Source organism: Pseudopodoces humilis, chromosome 19, assembly GCF_049639895.1.
Source record: "Pseudopodoces humilis isolate 2021_Gansu_Grassland_sample_001 chromosome 19, ASM4963989v1, whole genome shotgun sequence".
Taxonomy (NCBI): domain Eukaryota; kingdom Metazoa; phylum Chordata; class Aves; order Passeriformes; family Paridae; genus Pseudopodoces; species Pseudopodoces humilis.
Window position 1 is genome coordinate 4,394,565 of NC_142218.1, and position 23,285 is coordinate 4,417,849.

At 47.4% G+C, this 23,285-nt stretch overlaps 1 protein-coding gene across 1 annotated transcript; it reads left to right on the forward strand.

Moving 5' to 3' along the window:
• Window positions 1–8,655, forward strand: ACTR5 (actin related protein 5). The gene is made up of 9 exons (XM_005524647.3): window positions 1–384; window positions 1,123–1,352; window positions 2,172–2,341; window positions 3,127–3,344; window positions 3,656–3,838; window positions 5,788–5,910; window positions 6,434–6,573; window positions 7,149–7,281; window positions 7,748–8,655. The coding sequence occupies exons 1-9, from the start codon at window positions 1–3 to the stop codon at window positions 7,991–7,993; spliced, it is 1,827 nt and encodes a 608-aa protein (XP_005524704.1). The 3' UTR covers window positions 7,994–8,655.
• Window positions 8,656–23,285: the final 14,630 nt, after the last annotated feature.

Here is a 23,285-nt window from a genome sequence, read left to right on the forward strand (position 1 = left end):
ATGGCGGCGCCCGCGCGGGTGTTCGCGTTCCGGGACGTGCGCTGGGCCCCGGACCCGGTGCTGGCTCCGAGCGCGGCCGTGCGGAGCCCGCAGCCGGCGCCGCTGGTCATCGACAACGGCTCCTTCCAGACGAGGGCGGGATGGGCCTGCCCCGACCCCGCCGTCCCCGCCGAGCCGCTGCTGCGGTTCCGCTCGCTGGCGGCGCGGAGCCGCGGGGCCCGCGGCGGGGCCGGCGCAGAGACCCAGGTGGGGAATGACCTGGGCAGCCCCGAGCCCCTGCGCTGGCTGCTGCGCTCGCCCTTCGACCGCAACGTGCCCGTCCAGCTGGAGCTGCAGGAGCTGCTCCTCGACCACGTCTTCCAGCGCCTCGGCGTCTCCTCGCAGGTACCGGCGGGCCGGGGCTGAGCCGCCCGCGGATCCCAGCATGGTTTGGGTTGGAAGGGACCGGGGAGAGCACCTCCCTCCACCCCCTGCCATGGGCATGGACAGCTTCCACTGCACCGGCTTGCTCAGATTTCCGGGCAGCCTGGTCTTGGACGCTTCCAGGGGTAAGGCAGCCACAGCTTCCCTGGGCAGCCTGTGCCAGGGCCTCACCACGCTCACACAAGAGGAATAATATCTAATATCTAATATCTAATCTAAACGTACTCCCTTAAACTGCCTGTTGGGTAATGCTCTTACCAGTGGTGTTTACTGACCACCTGCATACCCAGCTGTGTTGAGAGTTGCTTCTCAGATCATGGAGCTCTTGTTATCTGCCTGCATGATAACATCAGTTTGAAAGCTTTATTCAGAATGGAACTAAACTTCCACTAGTTTTCACTCACTTCCTTATTGCATAGATTTTGGTTTCTTAGATTTTTAATAATTTATACATGCCTTTAAAAGTTCATTCACCTTCACCATTATGAGTTTATTCTTTGGTTGAATTAACATTAAGATCTTTTTTATCCCCTTAAACACCAGATATAATTTAACTTTCATGATTAATACCCTGCACATAAAGTGCTTTCTCATGCCCATTTTGGAGGAGTTGTTGATGATGCTTAAAGGAAGAAGCAGAGCTAAATAAACCTTGGATTTTCCCTTCATACCTTTGTTTTTTCCCCTTGTCTCTCCCAGGGCTGTGTGGATCACCCAATTGTTCTGACAGAAGCAGTTTGCAATCCTCTGTACTCAAGGCAAATGATGTCTGAGCTCCTCTTCGAGTGCTACCAAGTGCCAAAAGTGTCCTATGGCGTGGACAGCCTGTACAGCTTTTATCACAACAGAAGGCAGAACTGGCCCTGCAGTGGCTTGGTGATATCCTCAGGGTACCAGTGCACACACATTCTGCCAGTCTTAGAGGGCAGGTGAGTTCTGGGTGTCTGGTGTAGCCACTGGCTTTTCAAGTCATGCAAATACCTGTTCCTCCAGCCATGCGCTATTATCTCTTGTATTCATTTATACTGATGAGTTAAAACCAGGTCTGCAGATTTTGCTAAGTTCTGTTGAGTTTTGAATTGGCAGAAGCAGTGCAGCTCTTGTAAATGCTGTGTTTTAGTTGCTAATTGTACCTTGATGTGTACTTCCAAAGGGGGAAGAGGATATGTGCCCCAAGTGAAACTGGGCATTAAAAAACATACTTTAGGTTTTAAAGCAGCTTTAGGACAAAGTGAAGTGCTCTGTGTGTGAGACTTCTGCAGTGCTTGAGGCTTTTATCATTCTGGTTATTCTGCTACATTGCTCTATTTTCTCTTTTTACTTTTTTCTCTTTTTTAATCCTTACTGGGGGGGATGACTTTATTATATCTAGTAACAGTTTCAAATTTTCAAGGTTTACACACGTCCAACCACAAAGCATTACAAATGTTAAAAAACTACTTTTAGTGCCACTACCCATCACTTCTCTTGTTAGAACAGAACATCTTCTTGCTGTAACCAAAATTATTTAATATTTGGGGTTTTTAAAAGAGCAGAACAGAGCCTTTCAGAGTAGAACAGTGACCACAGCAGTGATTGTGCTGTTGCCTGAGAAAAGCAGGTGCGTTAGATTCACTGGTAACCAAACCTTGAAATATTTATCTGTGAATATCCATCTACAGAAATCAAATAATTCAGGGGAAAACAGGAGCTCTGTTTGATTTCCTGTGAATTCCCCCAGCCTGAGCTGTGCCTGTTTGCATTTTGAGGCTGGATGCCAAGAACTGCAAGCGCATTAACCTGGGGGGGTGCCAGGCTGCCGTGTACCTGCAGCGGCTGCTGCAGCTGAAATACCCCGGGCATTTCGCAGCCATCACGCTGAGCCGCATGGAGGAGATCCTGCACGAGCACAGCTACATTGCCCAGGACTACATAGAAGGTAAAACCAGCTCTAGTTCACCACCAGGTAGTGCTCAACCACACTTAGTTTGTCCTCTCTACCCCTTGTTTCGAAGTTGGCTCGAATTCTTCTGGAAATATTCTACTGCTGTTTTGCTTTCTTTGTGGTAACCTGCCTCATGCATAATGGTGGTTTAACATTTAAAATTAAGACAGAAATGAAATTTAAGTACTGCTACTACCAAAAAATCTGTATTGGTTCAAATTTCTCTGTGAATAAAAATTGTGATGCTTTCAGTGGAAAATAATTTAAAGCGAGCTTATAGTTTCCTTTATATATCAACAAAACCTTTAAGTTGGTTAGGATTTCTGTGTTTCCTATCTGCTTAAAGGTTTCCAAAGTTGCACAGGACATTTCTTATGACTTTGTGTGAATTAAATAAGTTTTAAAATTTCCATGGCAACTGTCATCTGAAGTAGTGGCTAAAGAAAAGTGTTTTCTTTAAATTTGTCACTTTTGAATGAGCCTTCTTTAGAAATGTGTGAGAGCTCTCCCTCCCCTTGGGCAGAGAGACTTCGGTGTGCACTTGTAGTACTTGGTGTTTCCTGGGGGTCAGAGCTGCCTGCACTGGGTGTGTGGTCTGGAGGCAGTGCTCAGAGGGGACAGCCAAGCTTGGGAGCAGCTGCCAAGAGGTGACAAAATTCTGTGCTTGCACTATTTTTGCCTTCTTTCCTCACTTTTCATCCTTCACGCGGGGTGCACGCAACACGCAAATCATTTTGGGCTGCCAGAACAAAAAGTTCCTTTGCTTTCCAAATGCCCAGAGCTGCAGAAGTGGCGGTGCCCAGAGTACTACGAGAACAATGTGCACAAGATGCAGCTGCCTTTCTCCAACAAGCTGCTGGGCAGCACCGTGGCATCCGAGGAGAAGCAGGAGAAGAGGCAGCAGCAATTGCGGCGGCTTCAGGAGCTCAACGCGCGGCGTCGGGAGGAAAAGCTGCAGCTGGACCAGGAGAGGCTGGACAGGTTGCTGTATGTGCAGGTGATGAAGGCAGAGTTTCGGTGTGGTATCTTGGGAGGAGGGCAGGCTGCCCTCAGAGCTTTGTCAGAAGGTCACACATCATGGTAAGGAAGCTGTGAGTGTTGTGGGTGTTTTCTGATAGGAGCTTGCCAAGGTTGCTTGCAACATAACAGATTATTGATGCAGGGGTGTTTTCAGTTTCTGAACAGCACTTCTTTTGGGAAGTACTTCAAATACTGTCAAAGTGTGTACATCATAGTCTCTAGCCATGCAAGCAGAGTGTCTGTACATCACTGCTGAATTGTTCATCACAGCTGACTATCTGTCCACAGGAACTTTTAGAAGATGGTCAGATGGATCAGTTCCACAAAGCTTTGGTGGAGCTGAACATGGACTCTGCAGAAGAACTTCAGTCTTACATCAACAAATTGAGTCTGTCTGTTGAACAAACGAAGCAGAAAATCCTACAGTCAGAAGTCAATATTGAAGTAGATGTTGTGGACAGCAAGCCAGAGGTAGGATGCTTTCACCAAGTTAATCCTCATTTTATCTGTGAAGGAATTAAACTTCTGTGCTTACAAATGTGTCCCTTCAGACTTCATTGATGAGCTAAGCTTTTTCTTTAACACACTGCAAGTCATTATTAAGTTGGTAACTGCTTCTCTCTTTTCAGAGAGAATGTCCTGAGACAACCATCCTTAATCTTCAGTAGCCTTCTATTAAAGATATAGGGGAACCTATCAGTCTTCTTGTTAAAAACAGTATTTGTTTTCCTTCCTGTTCTTCCCTTTCAGGTGCAGAGAACTTCATGGTAAACAACCAACTCAGCCTTCATTGTAGCTGTCTGTTTTTGGTGCATTTAAGCAGCATGTTCTGTTTTGGTTCCTTAATGAAAGAATAATTACCACACTTGGTTGTTGGAGCTATCTTGAAGATGAGAAGCTCCTTGTCTGCTTTGCCAGACTCACACAGGCCCAGCACACAGCAGCTACTGCCAAGAGGTGCTCTAAGGCTGCTTGTGCATGTGGTTTTAATTGCCTTTCAAGTCATACAAGACAGAGCTTTTTTAGCTTTATCAGCCTGTGTTCAAGGAAGAGGTAGAGAGAAAAACAGAAAATGGGAACAGAGAGGAGAGATCCTTATTTAGTTTCCCCAGAGAAGCTGTAGCTAGACCATCCCTGGAAGAGTGCAAGGCCAGCTCGGAGCAGCCTGGTCTAGTGGAAGGTGTCCCTGCCCATGGCAGTGGGTGGAGCTGGATGAGCTTTTGAGGTCCCCTCCAACCCAAACCATTCCATGATTCTATGATTATCAGTGCAAGAATCAAAATGATTGTGCTTCAGCAAAATTCAGGGAGATGATGGGCTTATGATTGTGGTGAAGAATCTTCCTGCCTTCTGCCAAAAGAAGATATTCTAGGAAAAAGAATTGAAAGATTACCAGTTACCTGTGCTTTTTCTCAGTGATTGTGCCTAAACTCCAACATCTCCCACAGCTCTGCTCTTTGCTAGGTGCAGTCCCAGACCTCAGAATGAATCCACAAGCTTTGCTGTTTGGTCTGTGCCTTGAGAGAGCACTTAGAAATATCACAAAATCCCTTTGTAATACCAGGTGTTCAGCTGAGTTGTGTGTATCTTTCTGGTTTTGTCTTTTTCCTTTTCTTATAAGATATAAAAAGAAATGCATTTAACGTGAGACATTTTTTGCTGTAAGGAACACTTGTAAACTTCAGTTTGAGTAATTGAATGTGGCTGAGTAGATATAAAATAGGTACTTAAGATGTTTGTAGCTCTTAATTTTAGCTCATCCTGGAATTGCAACAAATGTTTCAAGTTTAAAATAACAAAAGCAAATATTTAGCAACAAAATCCCAGAGGTAACATTGTAACAAAAAAATTAAGACATTTTAGAAGCTGCTCCTACCTCACAACAGGAGTCTGGTAGGATTTTGAGTGGTGCTTTTCATTAGGAAAGAGCTTCACTTCTGTGTAAAATAAAAGGGAGTTTGGTGCATCCTGTGAGCAAATGGTAGACAGTTGAAACTCTCAAAACTTGTGTGGTGGCTTTGTAGCTAGCAAATATTTGTTTTCCAGTCCCACACAAACAAAATAGGGAATTTCATGGTAATTATAGAGCAGTTAGAAGTGCTGGGAGGGTACCAGGTTTTATAAAAAGCTATTTTACTAAGTTTTAATATGCTGTTATGCTTAGGACATGACTGCCTGGCATCCTGGCAGTCAGCCTGCTGACTGAGGCCCAGATTTCTGAGCTGGCATTGGAATAAATTTCTTGGAAGTGGTTGATTTTTGTGCTTTGCATGAATGTCTGTATTTCTATTTCCTGGGCATATTTGCTTTCAGGCATGTTAAAGAGTTGAGATTTGAGAAAATTGAGTTTTCCAGCCATGTTGCCAGAATTGAAATCACACCTGAGCTGACCTACCATAACATAATTGCTCTGTTTCCAGACTCCTGACTTGGATCCACTGGGCAGTGAACAGTCCCTGGAGGATGTGGAGAGTATTAATGAGTTTGAACCTTTATTTGCTGAGGAGCAGCCTGAAGTTGAGAAGCCTGTTGCTGCAGTGCAGGTTTGGTTTCTGTATTTACACCTCGTGTCAGGGGTTTGCATCCCAGTTGTCCAGCCAGTCTGCTGACATTTCTCCTCATGCAAACATTGTTTGCCTGCTCTGGGAAGAAATGCTTAAACTACCGAAAAGGACATTAAGAGAGAAATCCTGGCAATCTTAGCTGGTGGCTCAGGAAGAGAATTCCCTCTTGGCTCACTCTGCAGGCAGTGCCTGGTGTTGCAGTGCTGTGCAATTAAGGGAAAAAAGTTCTGCTCAAGTGTTTTTGTCTGTGATCCATAGCCTGATATCCCAGTGCACACAGCTTTCAACTTGGGAGCTTGAGCCTCAGAATTAAGTGGCTCCAAGCAGTCTAAATTATAGAAAAAGTCCAGCTTCCCTGACCTTCTGGAACCTTTAGCATAATGCTGTTTCTCTGTGGGAGCATTACCATCTTGGTTTTTGTACAGAATTGTTTGAAATGTTGCTTATTCTAGAATATACTGTTCTTTAACATAATTTCCCACTGCTTCTCCACGTTTTATAGCCCGTGTTTAACCTGGCAGAGTACCACCAACTTTTCCTTGGCACTGAAAGAATCAGGGCTCCAGAGATTGTCTTCCAGCCCTCCCTGATAGGAGAGGACCAGGCTGGTATAGCAGAAACCATGCAATATGTCCTTGAAAGGTGAGTTTACAGAACTATTTCCTTCAGACAAGCTTTTCTTCATTTGATACCAGCTTTTGAAATCCTGGGGGTTTAGCAATAATTTGAGAAAATATGTTGAATAGTTGTTTTTGGTGGGGTTTTTTGTTTTAAGAGATCCCTGGCCCAGCTCATTATTGAGGGAAACAACAGACCCTTGCAACAGTGAGCTGGCAGTCTCTGGTTTTGGGAGCCCAAAATCAGAGGTAACTTTTTAGAATTAAGATACAGGCACACCTGCTGGACATTTCCAGACAAATTAGCATTGATGAAATGTCACCCCTTAACTGTATGAAATAGGAGATCACATTTTCTGAAAGGTAAGAATTCCAGCCCTAGAAAGAAATCCAGTTATTGATTCATGGGGTACTGACTGCTTTCAGGATGTTTTTCTGCCACCCCCTTAATTTCCAGAAAGCAAACAAAGCTCTTTGTGCTAGGAAAATGAATTTTTTCAAAGTGAATCCTGGGACACGGTATCAGTATTCCCCACAGCTGTTTTAATTCATAGGGCAGATGTCCTTGAGAAAGGCTGAAGCTGTTCTTGTACTTCACAGATATTCAAAGGAACAACAGGCTATCCTTGTCCAGAATGTTTTCCTCACTGGTGGAAATACAATGTACCCTGGACTGAAAGCCAGAATTCAGAAGGAGCTGCTGGAAATGAGGCCATTCCAGTCATCCTTTCAGGTGTGTGTATTGCCATGATTATGTGAACAGCCTGTTCTGTGTTCGCATGTAACTGGGTGAAGTGCAGAGCAGGGGTACTTAGAGCATGGGCATGGAGAGGGTTTTCAGGCAAGACTCTGCAAACAGCTTTTTGACCTGAAAAGGTGCAGGTTAAGCAAAGATTCAGTTGCTCTTTGTGAAGACAGCATAGTGAGTAGAGAAAGGGAAAGTCTGCTTCTGCTAAAGGACCGTGCACACAAAAGCATGTTCAGCTGGAAATTTTCAAACTGGTTGCTTAGGAATTGATAACAGTGTGAAAACAGACTTGAACCCATTCCTAACATTACTCTTTCTGAGAGACACTGAGTAATCAGCTCAAATTTCTGAAATTCCATTGTTTTTGTCATATACCATTGAAACCATGGTAAAAAGGGCTTCCCTTTCCTGTGCTGAATTGCCATTGTTGTTCTGTTTTCCTTCCATCCAGGTTCACCTTGCTTCCAGCCCCATCTTGGATGCCTGGTACGGGGCTAGGGACTGGGCAGTGGAATACATGAGCCGTGAGGAGGGCTGGATCAGCAGGAAGGACTATGAGGAGAAAGGGGGGGAATACCTCAAGGAACACTGTGCTTCCAATGTCTACGTTCCCATCCGCCTTCCCAAGCAGGCCCCGCGGGCAGCAGAGGCTCCCAGCAAAGCCTCGGGCGCAGGGAACCCCAGTGAGCAGGCATAGCCCTGTCCTTGGCACCCCCAGCGCTGCAGGGAAGAGTTCCTGAGTGCAGCAGGGCAGAGCCTCGCTGGCTGCTGGAGCACCGAGATCCCATCCAGGTCCTTGGACACGCTGGCACGGCTGGAGCAGCTCAGTGCTGCTCACACACAGCAGCTCGTGGAGGGGAAAAGTGCTTCTTCATGACTGGCATAGTAATGCTCAGGGGTTTTGGAGAGTGTGCGTTTTACAGCTTTTTAAACTGTAATAAAATGGCCTGTTTTTATATGGTTTTTATTGCAGCAGGGCTGTAGCAAGCCGGGCAGCCCAGCAGGTGTCCCCCTTGCCCGTCTCACAATCGTCTGTCGGGACACGTCGGGCAGGGCACGGGGGGCTGAGCTTAGCCCACCTCCCGAGGCCTCCTGTTCATCTCCTTCCTGCTAAACCACCTCCAGATAACCAGTGGGTACTTCTTGTCTCCATCGGTGTCAGATACCGATGTTGTGGTTGAAACTGGAGAGCTGGGCACACAAAGACACAGCCCTACATAAAGCACCGTCCAGAGGCACTGCCAAGCCTTGTGCTGCCCTTGAGTGGTTCTGCAGGCTGAGCAGGGCAGCTCTCTGATGGGACTTCTTGATCAAAAGTTGTTGTAGCAATAAAGCAAAGCTTTTTTGCTTTACCACTAACTTATGTGTTTCAGTGATTTCACCTCTTTAGAGCTATGAGGATGGATTTGATTGGTTGTACCTTAAAAACACAGGTTGGCAGCCAGGCCCCTGTCCTGCTGTACAATATGTTCCAACTTAAATTTGCCTGGGGATTCAGCTGTCACACTGAACAGCTTGTTGCTTTCCCAAGAGAATAATCCATATTGAATGCTGTACCCAAACCTAAGGAGGCTCCATCAGTTTGGCAAAAGCTAGAAAAGGGGAGGTGATGAGGAAAATATCCAGACTGTAACTGATATGAAGAAGGTGTAGAGGTGGTGGTTTGGTGTCCCCAAGGGCTGCAGAGCATCAAGGTGAATTGTCATCTGGCAGATTCAAAGCAAAGAGCACGAGGAACTCACTTGTGCTGAATTTGGTTGCCACAGGGTAAGATTTTTGGATTCAAAAGTATTACTGAGATTTACAATTTAAAACAACAAAAGAGAAATTCATGGGTGAATGTTGAGGTCTCAGCTGTGCCTTGAGTGTTCTTCAGGGAGCCTGTGAGGGCAGGGTTGGTGCAGACCTGCTCTGACACAGTTCCTGTGGTTCCCAGCACAGGCCAGTCCCAGGAGAAGGGAGCTGGCTGCCTCCAGGTGACCTCAAGTTTGGATTATTGATCCTATCCCTGGCTGCCTGGAGGCAGGTTTTAGGGCAATTAAGGGAATTCTATGGGTGGTAAAGAATGTGGAAAAACATGCTGTGCTGAAACCAGGGAAGTTACACCCCAACATGTCTTTTCTGATCTCAGTAACCTGGAGTAAACAATGTCCCATTGCTGTTTGACCCCTTTCTGACCCATCTTTAGCTACTTTAGGCAGAGGGACTACCCAAGTATGGAAGTAGCTCTGATAACTTGGTGTTGCCTGCTAAATAGATAAGTGTGCTGTGCATAAAACTGTTCCAGAATGAGGGCCTGAAAGGGCATCTCTAATGCATGATTATGTGACTTCTAAGTCTTTGCCCAAATTGTGCCATACACTTGCATTAATTCAAAGCAGAGCTGTCTAATTCTGCAAAGAGGTGCCAGAGCAGCTGCTTAAACAGCTTTAAGGAAGCTTAATTTTATACTCTCCTGAATATTAGCTGTTAATTTGTTATTTTGTGCCACAGTAGCCAGAGTAATTGACGAACTTGGACAAGGTGATCACTGTCACAGGTTGCTCTGGGTGTGCTGGTGGCCATTCAGGTGCTTGGAGCAGCACCATGAAAAGCTGAACGTGGCAGAATGGGATGAATTTTACTCATTTCAGTTCGGTTCCCTGGTAATGATTTGCTATGGTGCTACCTGAGCCTTGGTGCTGGCAGGAGAGAACTGGAAGGAGTGTGTGGTGCTGAGGGCAGGAGGACACATCAGTGTCATTTTGGACAGTGATGTTGGAGTCCTTGTGCAGCTGCACCATTGTGACACTTGTGGCAAGGTTTTCTCATCCCCACGTGCAGAAGAATTTGGTTGTTTTCCATGTAAGTGGCACGGGGATCTCCAAACACAGAAGGATCTTGGGCTGTCTCCTGTCATTGGTTTATGCCCTCTGAGAGGGAAACAGGCCAAAAGTCACCTGCTAGGCCTCCTTTTAATGGGATTTTTGGCTGTGTGAGGAGCAGTAGGAGGAAAAAATGATCCTGCTGTGGACAGGAATCTCAAAAGAGCTGCTGTGAGGGCCTTGGGCAAGTGATGGCAGGGCTGCTGTTGAGTGAGCTGCTGTGCCAGCAGCCTCAGAATCAGTGCTGTGTTTATCCTGGCAGGTGTCCTCCAAGCTGAGCCAGGGCAATTGCCAGGTCTGAGATGGCCAAGTGGTTCCCATTTGGTCCTTGGTAAATGAAGTTCCACCTGTAACCTGGTTATACAATTCAGTTATGCCCTAATTTAGGTCAAAGAATATGAAGGTACAATTTCACAGCAGTGCTGAGTTTGGTCTATTTAAAAGAGAGCTCAAACTGGGTCCCACCTTTCACAGGGTCCCTAAGATCTGCCCTGGGTGGAAACACCACGTCAGTGAGCAGCCCTGGAGACTGAACGTCCATCACATGTCCCATGTCCCAGATTTCCTTTGGAGCTGCTGACAAGCCTCGCTTTGGGGCTTCAAGGCTTATGCTTCCTGTGCCACAGCAACTTCAAACATGTTCTTTGCTAAATCTCTGCTAGGACACCAAGATTAGAACTCTCTGCTCTAGTTATTAATCTCTGGAATACTTAATGTGCTGTGTAAGACAGCATCTCGGAAGAAAGAGAAGATGCCCGTGAACTGTCACTTGAAATTTAGGATTATCCCTCCAGAGACAGCCCACAGTGATCCTCTGGCAGTCAGTCATAAACCACAAGTTTTGAAGCTTGTGTGGGATGAGCAGGGGAGAGGAGAATGCTGTAATGGATTTAACATTATCCCCAAAGTCATATGGTGGGATTTCCACCCGAAGGTTCGGAGCGCCAGGCACAGAGCAGCTGTGCTGATTGCCATTGCTCACTCCCACTGCTCTGTGCAGGGAGAGAGCATCAGCTGCAGCAGAACTCGGTTTCAAACGGCTCAGACCCTGAGCATGGTTTGCCAAGAGTTTTTCAGGCTCCTTTCATTCCATTTCAGGCACAGCTTCCTGTGTGTAGCTGACAAACACCTTTTCCCCCTCTGTATTCACACGATCTCAGCCCTTATGTTAGCAAGGCGTCATGGTTTCAAGGGATTTTTTTTGTTGTTTATTTTTAAGTTATATTGCTGTTTTTACACCCTTAGGGGTCTTTTCTTTCTCTTTTTGAGCAGTGGACTTTGTTCTCATTTTCTAATGCAGCAGAGGCCACGATGAAAGAACCATTTTTATGGATCCAGCTCTAAGCAATATTTACTATGACAATTCATGGTTGTTGCTGTGCCCTCAGTTCTGTGTCTCAGCAGAGTGGTGCTGGCTGAGGCTTTCACAGAGTGCACATCTTCTCTGGGGAAGGAGGCATGTCAAGTAAAATCATGGAGACTTGGTCCATCTGTGCTCAATGCACAGTGCCAAGTGGAAAAATCTTCAAACCTCTCATTTCCTGAAGCCAGCAGAAGTCTCAAGTGTGGTGAGAACCACTTTGTGCAGATATGCTTTTATTTGTCAGCAGTTGCTGTTCCCCACTATCAGAGTATTAAGTAAGCTGGATATTTATGGTCTGAGAAACTTTTTTGCTCTTAAATTCTTGGGTTTAGTCAGGACAGTATTTTCTTTAGCTTTTAAATTATTTCAGAACTGAGGGGATGTATGAAACAGCTTCTCCCTTCATCTGACAGGAGGTAAATATGCAGTGCTGATGGGGAAAGCATTTTTGTGTTGTCAGTGATGTTCTGTGAAGGCATCCAAGTTCCTGCACTTCCAGTAGTCAGGCTGTTCTATCTGGAGGAAGCTCATCCCCAGGGAAGCTTGTGGCAGGTCTGGCTGGAGAAATGAGCATCATAACACGCAAGGTAAAAGTGTGGCTTTGTTCAAACCTATGTCAAGTGAATTCCGGAGGAGAAAGACCTTTGGGAAGCTCCTCTTGTTTGGGCTTTTTGGGAATCTAGTGGGTGATAGAATATTGGATAGCAGGGAGACCATGGTGTCTTGGTTGCCTTCCTTGTTTAGGTGAAGGGCAAGGATGCATGGTGGACCTCAGGGTGGGAGAAGGTTTGAGGGATGATGGCAACCTGCAGCCCCCAAAGCCTCAAAGCTGCTGTGGTGACACTTTCCTGCGTGCCCTGATGCCCAGGAGGGTTGGGACGCTGTTGGCTGCAGCAGAGGCTGGTTTTCCTCCTCTCTAAACAATCACCTGAGCTGTTTCTGCAGCTCTCCCTGGAGTGTACCCTGTGCTCCTAAATGTCTCCTCCTGCCAGGTGAGAAAAATGTCCTGCACAAGCTTGGGAGGCTGGGCGCTCACTGCCTTGTCTGAGCTTGCTTGGTAGTGAGTTCCAGTCTGTGTAAACAGTTTTTGTGTAGCTTTCCACTAAACATTTTGATGTGGAGATTTTGTTCTTTGGGGTGTTTTCATTCCCTTCAAAGGAGAAGGGTAATGGGTAAAACTGTCCTGCCTCAATGACACTTGTTTCTGCACCTGAGCAGAAGCCCCACTGCATCCAGATGAGGAACAGTCCTGTTGGTCTGATCTTCCTGCTCTGCTTTGAGGGCTTCGCAGGGTTTCTCCACACAATTTCAGAAATAACTCAGTCCCTGCTAGAATGACCAGAAGTCCCCTGTGGCACACAGAACTCTCTGTCACCCCCTCACCTTGAGCACCAGCTGCCTTCCAGCATTTTGTCTGCTACACTTAGATAAATCCTCCTGATCGAGAAGCCATCAGCTGATAAACTCTCAGTGCTCCAGAAGTAAAATTACTTGAGAGGGTCCCAAAGTGCTTTCTTGAGCACACCCACAGTGACATGTCACCCTTAAACTCAGTTTTGTGTTCCTTGTGCATTAGCACATTTCTCCTGGCTGACATTGCTTCTCACCTCTGGGAAACATTTCATATCCTCATCATTAGATCAGTTTATTTTTCCCTCTCTACAACTTGGCTAAAATATACCCCACTCCTCCTCTCACCCCAGATTCCTGCCACATACCTGGCATTCTTTCATCCTTAATGAGATGAAGGAGTGGGGGATTTCACTCTCCTGGAATTTTAGAGGAATACTAAGTGGATTTCTCATGAAAAGCCCCATTTAGGATACAAGCCTCCCTGAAAGATAGCCCATGACAGCGAACCTTGCTTTTGCTGGTAATGGTGAGCAGAATTTTTACTTCCCTATTCAATAACTACTTTCTACTTGGTTGTTACAATTGTCATTGATGGAGACCCTGTTGGAGAAAGTTCCCAGCGGATGAAGCAGAGATTTGCATCCTTGCAAAGATGGGGAGACCAGCGGAACTCAGGCTGCAATGGGGCCAAACTCTCAATATAGACAAGACACCATAAAGGTGGTTAAGCCAAAATAGCTTCATTCAGACTCAGTCATTAACTTCCCTTAATAAACAGAAAGGTTTGTTGGATCAAAGGTTCCTCCAGCCTGGTCCTGCAAGTGACCTCCAAGGGGAAGTATATGAATAGCAGCAGTGTGAAGCGTGTGTAAAACAAGGAGAGGATGGTAAATAATGGTAAATGCTAACAGCCAGAGACACAGGAACGCAGTGCTCCTGGAGTCCTTACACAGGACCCAGAGCCCTGTCCTGGTGGACAGGACAGGTTGAGGTATCCAAAGGACAGAGCTCAGCAAGGACGGTGAGTTTGGAGCAGCAGCACCAGGCTGGAGCGAGCAGCACGTTGGTGCTCTGGGCTGGGGATGCTCGGAGCGAGCAGCGCAGGCGGGAGCGGCTGCGAGAGGGGCCGGGCTGCAGCCCCAGCGGACAGGGAGCAGCAGCAGCAGCCTCGGCTCCTCGCCTGGGGGCTCCGGCTTCCTTTCATCCAGCTCCGCCGTGGCGCAGGGCCACGGGCTGTGCTCGCCGCCGAGGAAACAATGGAGAGGAAGGCTTTGATTCCAGCAGCGATGGACACCCTCCTGCTCCAGGGTGGTGCCGATGGAAGGAACCGGGGGCTCGGCTATTTGCTTTTATCCTTTGTTAACCGCTGGTAACTTCTTGTTGTGGGAACCGCTGCGACTGCTCTGGAGGTTTTATTTATGCTTTTTACCTGACGTGGTTCGCAGGAGGCCTTTGATATTCAGCCCCGGGAGTGTCCCCTGGCCTGGGAACGGGAAGAGCTGAGCCGGGCTGGCCTCGGGCACATCCAGCCCGGGCAGGGGCTGTGTCCCGCTGTCCTGCACCGCACACTGCCGGAGCACACATCATCACACAGCACACATCATCACACAGCACACATCATCACACAGCACACATCATCACACATCACACAGCACACATCATCACACAGCACACATCAATCACACATCACACATCATCACACAGCACACATCATCACACATCACACATCATCACACAGCACACATCATCACACAGCACACATCATCACACAGCACACATCATCACACATCACACATCAATCACACATCATCACACAGCACACATCAATCACACATCACACATCAATCACACAGCACACATCACACATCATCACACATCACACATCATCACACAGCACACATCAATCACACATCATCACACAGCACACATCATCACACAGCACACATCATCACACAGCACACATCAATCACACAGCACACATCAATCACACATCATCACACAGCACACATCAATCACACATCACACATCAATCACACAGCACACATCAATCACACATCATCACACAGCACACATCAATCACACAGCACACATCAATCACACATCATCACACAGCACACATCAATCACACATCATCACACAGCACACATCAATCACACAGCACACATCAATCACACAGCACACATCAATCACACAGCACACATCAATCACACATCATCACACAGCACACATCAATCACACATCATCACACAGCACACATCACACAGCACATATCACACAGCACACAGCACATATCACACATCACACAGCACATATCACACATCACACAGCACACATCACACATCACACAGCACACAGCACACATCACACAGCACATATCACACATCACACAGCACACAGCACACATCAATCACACATCACACATCACACAGCACACAGCACACATCACACAGCACACAGCACACATCACAGCACACAGCACAGCACACATCACACAGCACACATCACACATCACACAGCACACATCACACATCACACATCACACATCACACATCACACATCACACATCACAGCACACAGCACACATCACACAGCACACAGCACACAGCACACATCACACAGCACACAGCACACATCACACAGCACACAGCACAGCACACAGCACACAGCACACATCAATCACACATCACAGCACACAGCACACATCACACAGCACAGCACACATCAATCACACATCACAGCACACAGCACACAGCACATAGCACACATCACACATCACACAGCACAGCACACAGCACACAGCACACATCACACAGCACACAGCACACAGCACACATCAATCACACAGCACACAGCACACAGCACACATCACACAGCACACATCACACATCACACAGCACAGCACACATCACACAGCACACATCACACACCAACCACACATCACACACCACCTAGCACTGTCCCAGCCTGTGCTCTGCCCAGCACTGCCCTCCTGAGCCGCAGCCGTGTCCAGCCAGAGCAGCTGGCGGTGCTGCGGAGCCGGCAGGGGATGGGATGAAACCGGGCACTTGTGGCAATTTGTGGCTTTTCGATATAGAGGTTTTTGCTGGGTTCGTGCTTCAGGTTGGTGCCTGGGAGAGGTGGGTGACACCCAACATGTGTGATCCAGGCCCCTTCCCCAGGGGTTGCTCTGAATCCGGGCTGCATGACCATTCCCCAGCTCCCGGGGGCTTGGCTTGCCCCTGTGCTGTAAAACTGACACATCCCTGCCTTTTACCTCAGCTCCTGCTCACAGGAGGCTGCTTCTGCCCCTTCCTGCCCAGATCCATTTGTCTGGGTACTGAGTGAAAACAGCTTTTATAATGATGCAAAAATGGAGGGAATAACTCATATTTATGCTCCCCCTGAGCCCAGTCGCTTGAATTCATGCTAGAAATCTCAGTGAATGCTCTTGTTCACCACACACCAGATTCCCCAGGCAGCAGAGGTGACAATTCCCAGGAACCATAAACCCCTTGAGTGTGTTTACCCAACTCAAAGTGCACTTTATAACATTTTATCACCTTCAACCCGCTCTGCAATTTTACATGCTGGGATTTGAAATAGGTACAAGCACCGGTTGTACTCTGAGTCTTACAGAGAGCTTGGAAATGTGTTTTTAATTGTGAATTTAGGAGGAGCTGTGGATGGGAGTTCTACAAGCAGTGTTACTTCAGTCACAGGAGCCAACAGCCACCAACAATTGATTTTATCAGGTATCAAAGTGCACCCTTACACTGGAAGCAGGGCTCAGAGAGGGATTTTATCTCAAGCTCTGGGCTTTATGGGGAGGGGTTAAGTAGACATTCACTGTTTCAAGGAGAACTTTAACTTTCAAGTGCTCTCCAACACCCCTCTGCATGGTCTGGCAGTGGGGACTGAGCTTCAGAGCCACGTGGGAAGTGGGGCTGGTTCACATGGGAGTGTCCCTGCTCTGGAAGAAGTAAATATTAAGAAAACAACAAAAAAAAGCACCCCTCCAAACACCACTGTTGTGATTTTGAACCCAAAATAGCAGTTTGGTGTTTCCCATAGAAGGAACCCTCTGTGACTCGTTCTGAGCAGCCCCACTGACCATTTCCTATTTTTCTTCCTTGTAGGCGGCTGTTTGGGCAGCTCCGGCTCCTGAATTGAAGGAAGTGTTTTCCTGAAATGCAGACAGAAATGCTCCTGGGTTTTCTGGCTCAGGAAATCAGTCCTCAAATCTGAGGCTGACTTTGGAGCCACGGACACCAGCAGTCCCCACCAGGCTGGTAAGAGCCCAGTGAGTCCAGCCCTGCCAGAAGTGACAAATTCCAGTTCTCCTGCTCTGCAGACTTCATGTCCTTGGAAGATTTTTGTTTCCTGGGCTTTGTCAGAAAATGCCCAACCAGGCTGTGCCTTCCTTTCAAAAGAAGGCACCATGACTTAAATCTAAGCAAAGAAACCCTGGTATATTATTATAAATTTACATATTATTTCAGATCTTCCTGGAAATTAAAGCAAATGTTTCTTTTTAAAGTGTTTTGCACCTCCATGTTTCTGCTTGAAAATAAAATGGTTGTACCTCTCTCAGTGTGGCATCAGTTTCTTCTGAGATGTATAATTCAAACATTTTGAACTTAATGCAAGCTTTTAATGCCCGTTTTTAGTAGCTCTGCCACAACTGTTTAGACATAAAAGCCATTTGATTACAGCTTTATGTTAAATGAGGAACCATAATTAATATGATCATGTTTAATTTCTTCCTTACTGAGCAGAACAGTGGAATAATTTCTCCAGAGAAAAGAGAGTTTCCGCAAGTAAGCAAATGAGAAGATTTTAAAAATAATTTAGCTACTGGAAATAGAAGTTAAAGGCATTAGATAGGATCAATGCAGGATATAAAATACAGAATGCCCTGCTTGAGATGTGGAGAGAGAACCCCAGGGAGCATCATTTTGTGCCCACAGCATCCTCCCTCCCTGGTGCTGTGGTTTCATTCCAGCCAGCATCTCAGCCCCATGGAGCCACTTGCTCACTGCCCCAGTGAGAGGGGTGAGAGAAAAGTGAGAAAACTTGTGGATTGAGATAAAGGCAGTTTAATATGGGAAGCAAAAGTCACCCATTCTAGCAAAACAAAACAAGGAATTCATTCCCCGCTCCCCATGGGCAGCAGGTGTTCAGCTCTCCTTAGGAGAGGATTGCTCCACCGTGAGTGCCTGGGGAAGACAAACACTCCAAATGTTCCCCTCTCCCTCCTCTCCTGCCAGCTCTGTGTGCTGAGCACGAGGCCACACGGGCTGTGTGTCCCTGGAGCCAGCTGGGATCAGCTGCCCCACCTGTCCCTTACCCACATCCTCAACACCCCCACGCTCCTCCCTGGTGCAACAGCAAAGTCCTCGGCATGGTACAAGCCCTGTTCAGCAGGAACAGAAACATCCCTGTGTTATCAACACTGTGTTCAGCACAAACCCAAAACAGCCCCATACCAGCTACTGGGAAGAAAATTACCTCTATCCCAGCCCAAACAAGAACACCCAGGTGCAGCTGGAGCAGCGGGATTTTCCAGAGTTGACCCTTTTCCTCCCAGCACCTTTCCATGGAAAACAGAATGAAGAGCCTTTGGCTGTCAGAGCTCCACAGGATGTGCTCTGTTTTCCACTAATCTCTCCATTTTTTGTCAAAACTACATTCCCTGGCTGTTTTGGGAAGCAGAACATGTGTTGAGATGCAGCAATGACCCTGCTGTCATGCCCAGCCCTCAGGTGACTCTTTCCAGGTGGGCTTATAAAGGTTTGCAACCCTGTGAGCCTGTGCAGATGGTTTATTCTGAAAGAGGGTAGATTTGGATTAAATCTAAGGAATAAAAGGAATAAATTCCTCCCTGTGAGGGTGATGAGGCCCTGGCACAGGGTGCCCAGAGAAGCTGTGGCTGCCCCATCCCTGGCCAGGCTGGACAGGGCTTGGATCACCCTGGGACAGTGGAAGGTGTCCCTGCCCATGGCAGAGGGAGGCCCTGGCTGGGCTCTAAGGTCCCTTCCAGCCCACACCATTCCATGACTGGGTGATTCTCATTCAGCTCTAAGTTCCTGCACATCAGTGTCGAGCACACTGGTGTGGGGGATGCTCTGGAAAGGTGCCCTGCTGTACCTTTATAATTTGCTCTTGTACTCCAGGGTTTGATGGCTCCATGCCTGCCCTGCTGTGAGTGAAGCAGCTGGCACTGCTGGCTGTCCCTGCAACGCCCTGGTGCATCCCACAGGGATCACAGTGCCAGCACTGACACCTCATCCCTTTGTCTTCCATACAGCACATTCTGCCATCTAGTCCTCGAGCCTGGGAGCTTTTATCTTCTCCTGGTGGAAATCCAGCACTAATGACTTCAGCAGGAGCAGAATGATGCAGCTGGAACATGCTTCATCCACACCCCGGTACAACGTACCGCAGCCTTGTTCTCACATCACTGTTCACCTCTGAGCCTCCAGCCCACATTTTTCATGTGATGAAAATACATTTCTGCTTTTCCCTTCCACATGGCTGCATGCTGACACCCACGTGTCCAGGGCCACTGTTACCCTTGTGTTTCAGGAACACAGCTGGGTGTCACTGAGAGGCTGTTGGAACACCCTTGTGCTCGAGAATACGATCTTCAAATTATTTGCTTAAACTTCTGAATGCAGAGGGAGGAGAGTGTATGTCAAGCTCTCTGTTACTGCAGGGCTGCAAGAAGAAATAAATGCTTATTTCTGTCTGCAGTTCCTCCCTGAGCTGTTCCCCAGGAGTACTTTGATATTAAGAATCCCTCCCAGATTCCTGGTGACATTAGTATCGATAGTGGTCAATTGGGTGCACAGGGAAAGGAGGAGGAGTGATCAACAGAGATGCCAATTTTAACACTAGCAGGACAGAGGAGAATTAATGTTTGCTGAGCAGAAAGATTAAGATCCTTACAGGGAAATGGGGAGAAGGAAAAACTGGAAGCCTTGAAAGAAAGAGCTACAGAAAATAGTTAACTCTGCTTTTTCAGGCTTGCAGAACAAGATAAATACATTTTCACCTGCTGGCTCTGATTTGACTCTTGAGTCACAATTATATAATGTGTTTTGAAGCGCACATCTTAAGCAGGGTCTGAAGGTAAAAGGATCCAAGGGCCATTGTATTGTCAGGGAGAGGAATGTGGTTTTGTGATAGAGGTGGGAATTTGCAGCAGGTCAGGTCCGGGCTGCTCAGGGATTAAGTCAGTATTAGCTCTCAACACTGCCTTAAGGCAAATTGAATTTTTCACAGAAGAGTGAAAGATTAAGGAAGAAAGGAAAAAAAAAATAAAACAACAAAAAACCCACAACCCTGTAACTTAACTAATCACCTGCCACTAAATAAGGCACCATGAACTATTCACCACCTCCACTCTGCTTTATACCTTACTGCAATAATTACATGGCACATTTGGTTGGAGCATTTCTAATCCTTGCAGAATAAAAGGGATCCTGCCCAGCTGTGCCTGTGCTGTGTTGGTGGGTGCATTGGAGTGCCTGGTGGTGGGATCAGTCAGTGGGTGAGGTGTGGGTAGGCAGGAGATGAGCTCAGAGGGATGGGGATAATGAGTGTGGAGGTTGTCCAGCTGGGAATCAGTTTTGTCTTGCAGGGGTTTGATTCTTAGCTGTGTGATTTCAGAAATTTTGGGTCTGTTGGTTTGCATTGATGGCTACTGTTAGAGGGGAGGCAAACAGGGACAAACAAGTCTTTGGGATTTGTTGCTTTTCCTTCTGTAGTGGGGTAACCCCAGTGATATCCCACTGTAGGTGTTCCCTGTAGCTCCTGTTAGGCCCCTGGCTCAGCTCCCTGCTTGGCTTAAGCTTTGTGGGATGGGTGGGTTTTGAGGAGGGGCTGGAATGGTGTTCCTGCAGGACAGGTGTCTCTGTCTTGACCCTGGTCAGCAGGGCTCCTTGCAGAACCCCTGCACTGATCACAGGCTCCCTTTTGCTTTGCTTAAAGGAGGTTTGCTCCAGATAGAAGAGACCAGTTTTCCCACAGGAGACAGGGAGGAAATCTGTAGATATATCTGAGATAATGTTCTCCTTACTCTTGAATTAAGAGAAGGCTTAATGATGGCTCTGAGAGTGTTTCCTACAGCAGCTGCTCAGAGAAGTGTCTCACCAGGGATCACCAGCATCAGGACTGTTTCCCCATCTCTCTGCTGGCTGAAAATAATTTCTAGCACGGATTATTCTTTGCTTCTGCTGCTCCTGGGGCTGTGGGCTCTCTCTTTTCCAGATCTCCTCCCAAACTTCTGCCATACCTGTGTATGGCCAGCCTGGACACTGGGGATAATTAGGGCAGGAAGATGGAAGGGAAAAAGCCAATTGTCACAGTGTGGACAACAGCCTGCTGGACCTGCAGGGAACCAACACCTATTGCAGCACTGCTGGAAGCAGTGCCTGTTTCTCACAGGCTCAGAGCCAGGAGTCAGGGGCCTGTCTCCAGCAGTGGTGTGGGTATGCTCAGGCTTGGACTGCAGTGAAGGATTCAGGCTGAGCAAGTTCAGCCAGGAGTGCCATCAGCACTCTGTGCTCCTGCCAGGTCTGCTGGGGACCTGCTGAGCTGCAGCCTGGCAGGGCTGTGCCACTGCTCAAGGGCTGGGACTGTCACCTGTATGGTGAGAGGGGGCTGGGACTGTCACCTGTATGGTGAGAGGGGGCTGGGACTGTCACCTGTATGGTGAGAGGGGGCTGCTCTAGAGGACACAAATGAACTATTTGAGTTATTCTGCTTGTGGTCTCTGTTGATGTGCCTGACCCCAGGTGTTTTTGGTGACACTCCTGTTTGGTGGCTGCCTTGGCAGGCTGTGGAAGGCATCAGCTGGTTGGATTTGAGGGGAAATGGGTGATTCCCTCAGTGCAGAACAGGTGGAGGGTGACTTCTTGGGAGGTTCATACTGCTGGGGGTTTATTCTGTTGTGTGCAGTGCTGAAGCCCTGGGAAGCTGAATTGCAGTGGTTTGGGTCACTTTTAAACTCACAGCAAACAGAGGTGTCCAGCAGCACTGGGTGAAGTGGTCAGAGGACAAATGAGGCTGTGTCCCTGGACAAGCCTGGAGCCAGCCAGGTACACACCTCCAGCGTGCCTCCTCCTGGGATTTCTGGCTGTTCCTGAAGCCCCTCTGGGCAGGGGAAGGGCTCATGCCTGTCTCCAGAGGTAATTTAAGAGTTCTTGGTGATCTCTAAATTGGGTGTCCCCCAGGCCATGTGACAGCCCAAGGAAACCACATGGACTTTTCCTTCCCAATGCTGCTGTGTGCCCGTGTTGGGCAGAGGCAGTGACAGCATCAGCTTTCCAGTAATAAGGAATTTATAGCAACCCATTAACTCCCCTAATTCTTGTGGAAAAGAAATGAAAGGAGCTGCCTGCATGAATTAGTAAAACAAATCAGGAGAGGATTTTTCTGGTTTTCTCTATCCCTCCCACACGTGTGAATTGGCAGTGGTGCACCCCAGCCCTGCAGTCCCTGTGCTCCCAGGGGAGCTCTGCAACATCTCCCACCTCCAGCTGGGCTCTGCCAGGCAGCTCCAGGGCTTTTCCATGGACTGGGGGATGATGCTGCTGAGCCAGGTGTGCCAAGGCCTGGCCTCCAAAGTGAGCCTCAGTATCTCTGTGTTCATGAGAGCTGCAAATGGACTTATTTTTTAAAAAGTCATACCTGAAACTTCAGTTACACTCCATGGGTATATGTATTTTATTTAGGTATACACACCTGAGTGAGGACTTACAGCCTACCAGCCTGAGGAAAAGGCAAGATTTTGTCCTTTTCTTGGCATTTGTATTTCAGAATTTGTATTTCAGGCATTATGAGGCGATTTGTACATGTCCAGCCTGATAACAAGACAAAGCTCCTGTTGATATCTTGGGAGCAAATTTAAACCAATATTCATTGCTTTTGGAAACCTTTCTTTTTCCTACTGTATTTCAGATTTAGATGATATTTTTTCCCCACTGTGTCATGGTCAGGGATAGGAACAGCTCCTTGATAGAAGGTAGTGATATTTTAACACCAGGATGCTGTAGTCCAGGCACTAAAATTATTTGTTAGAGTGTGATTTAAGGCAGAGCCAAGAAAATAATTTTATTGTGCATACTCACTGCACTTGTGAGATTTAACAGATATAAATCTGTGTTTCTGGTGACTTCACTGATGCCTCACCCTCTGTAGGCCTCTAAAACATTATTACCAAGAAAATTTAGGACCTTACCAAAGAAGCTTAGCCACAGCATTCTGTGTTATGATATTTAGTGTCCTGAAGTGCTGAGCAGGGGTTTCTGAGGAAGGGCTGGGTAGCTCAGTCCCGCAGCTGAAGGCTTTGGTGGCTGTCTCGAGAAGCCTCCATCCCAGCTGACAGACTGGGATGTGGAGTCTGT

Coding starts and splice junctions, on each gene's coding strand:
- ACTR5 (XM_005524647.3), top strand. CDS start 1: ATGGCGGCGCCCGCGCGGGTGTTCGCGTTCCGGGACGTGCGCTGGGCC. Junction 2,342..3,126: donor TGCCCAGGACTACATAGAAG/GTAAAACCAGCT, acceptor CCAAATGCCCAG/AGCTGCAGAAGTGGCGGTGC. Junction 3,345..3,655: donor ACAGGTTGCTGTATGTGCAG/GTGATGAAGGCA, acceptor ATCTGTCCACAG/GAACTTTTAGAAGATGGTCA.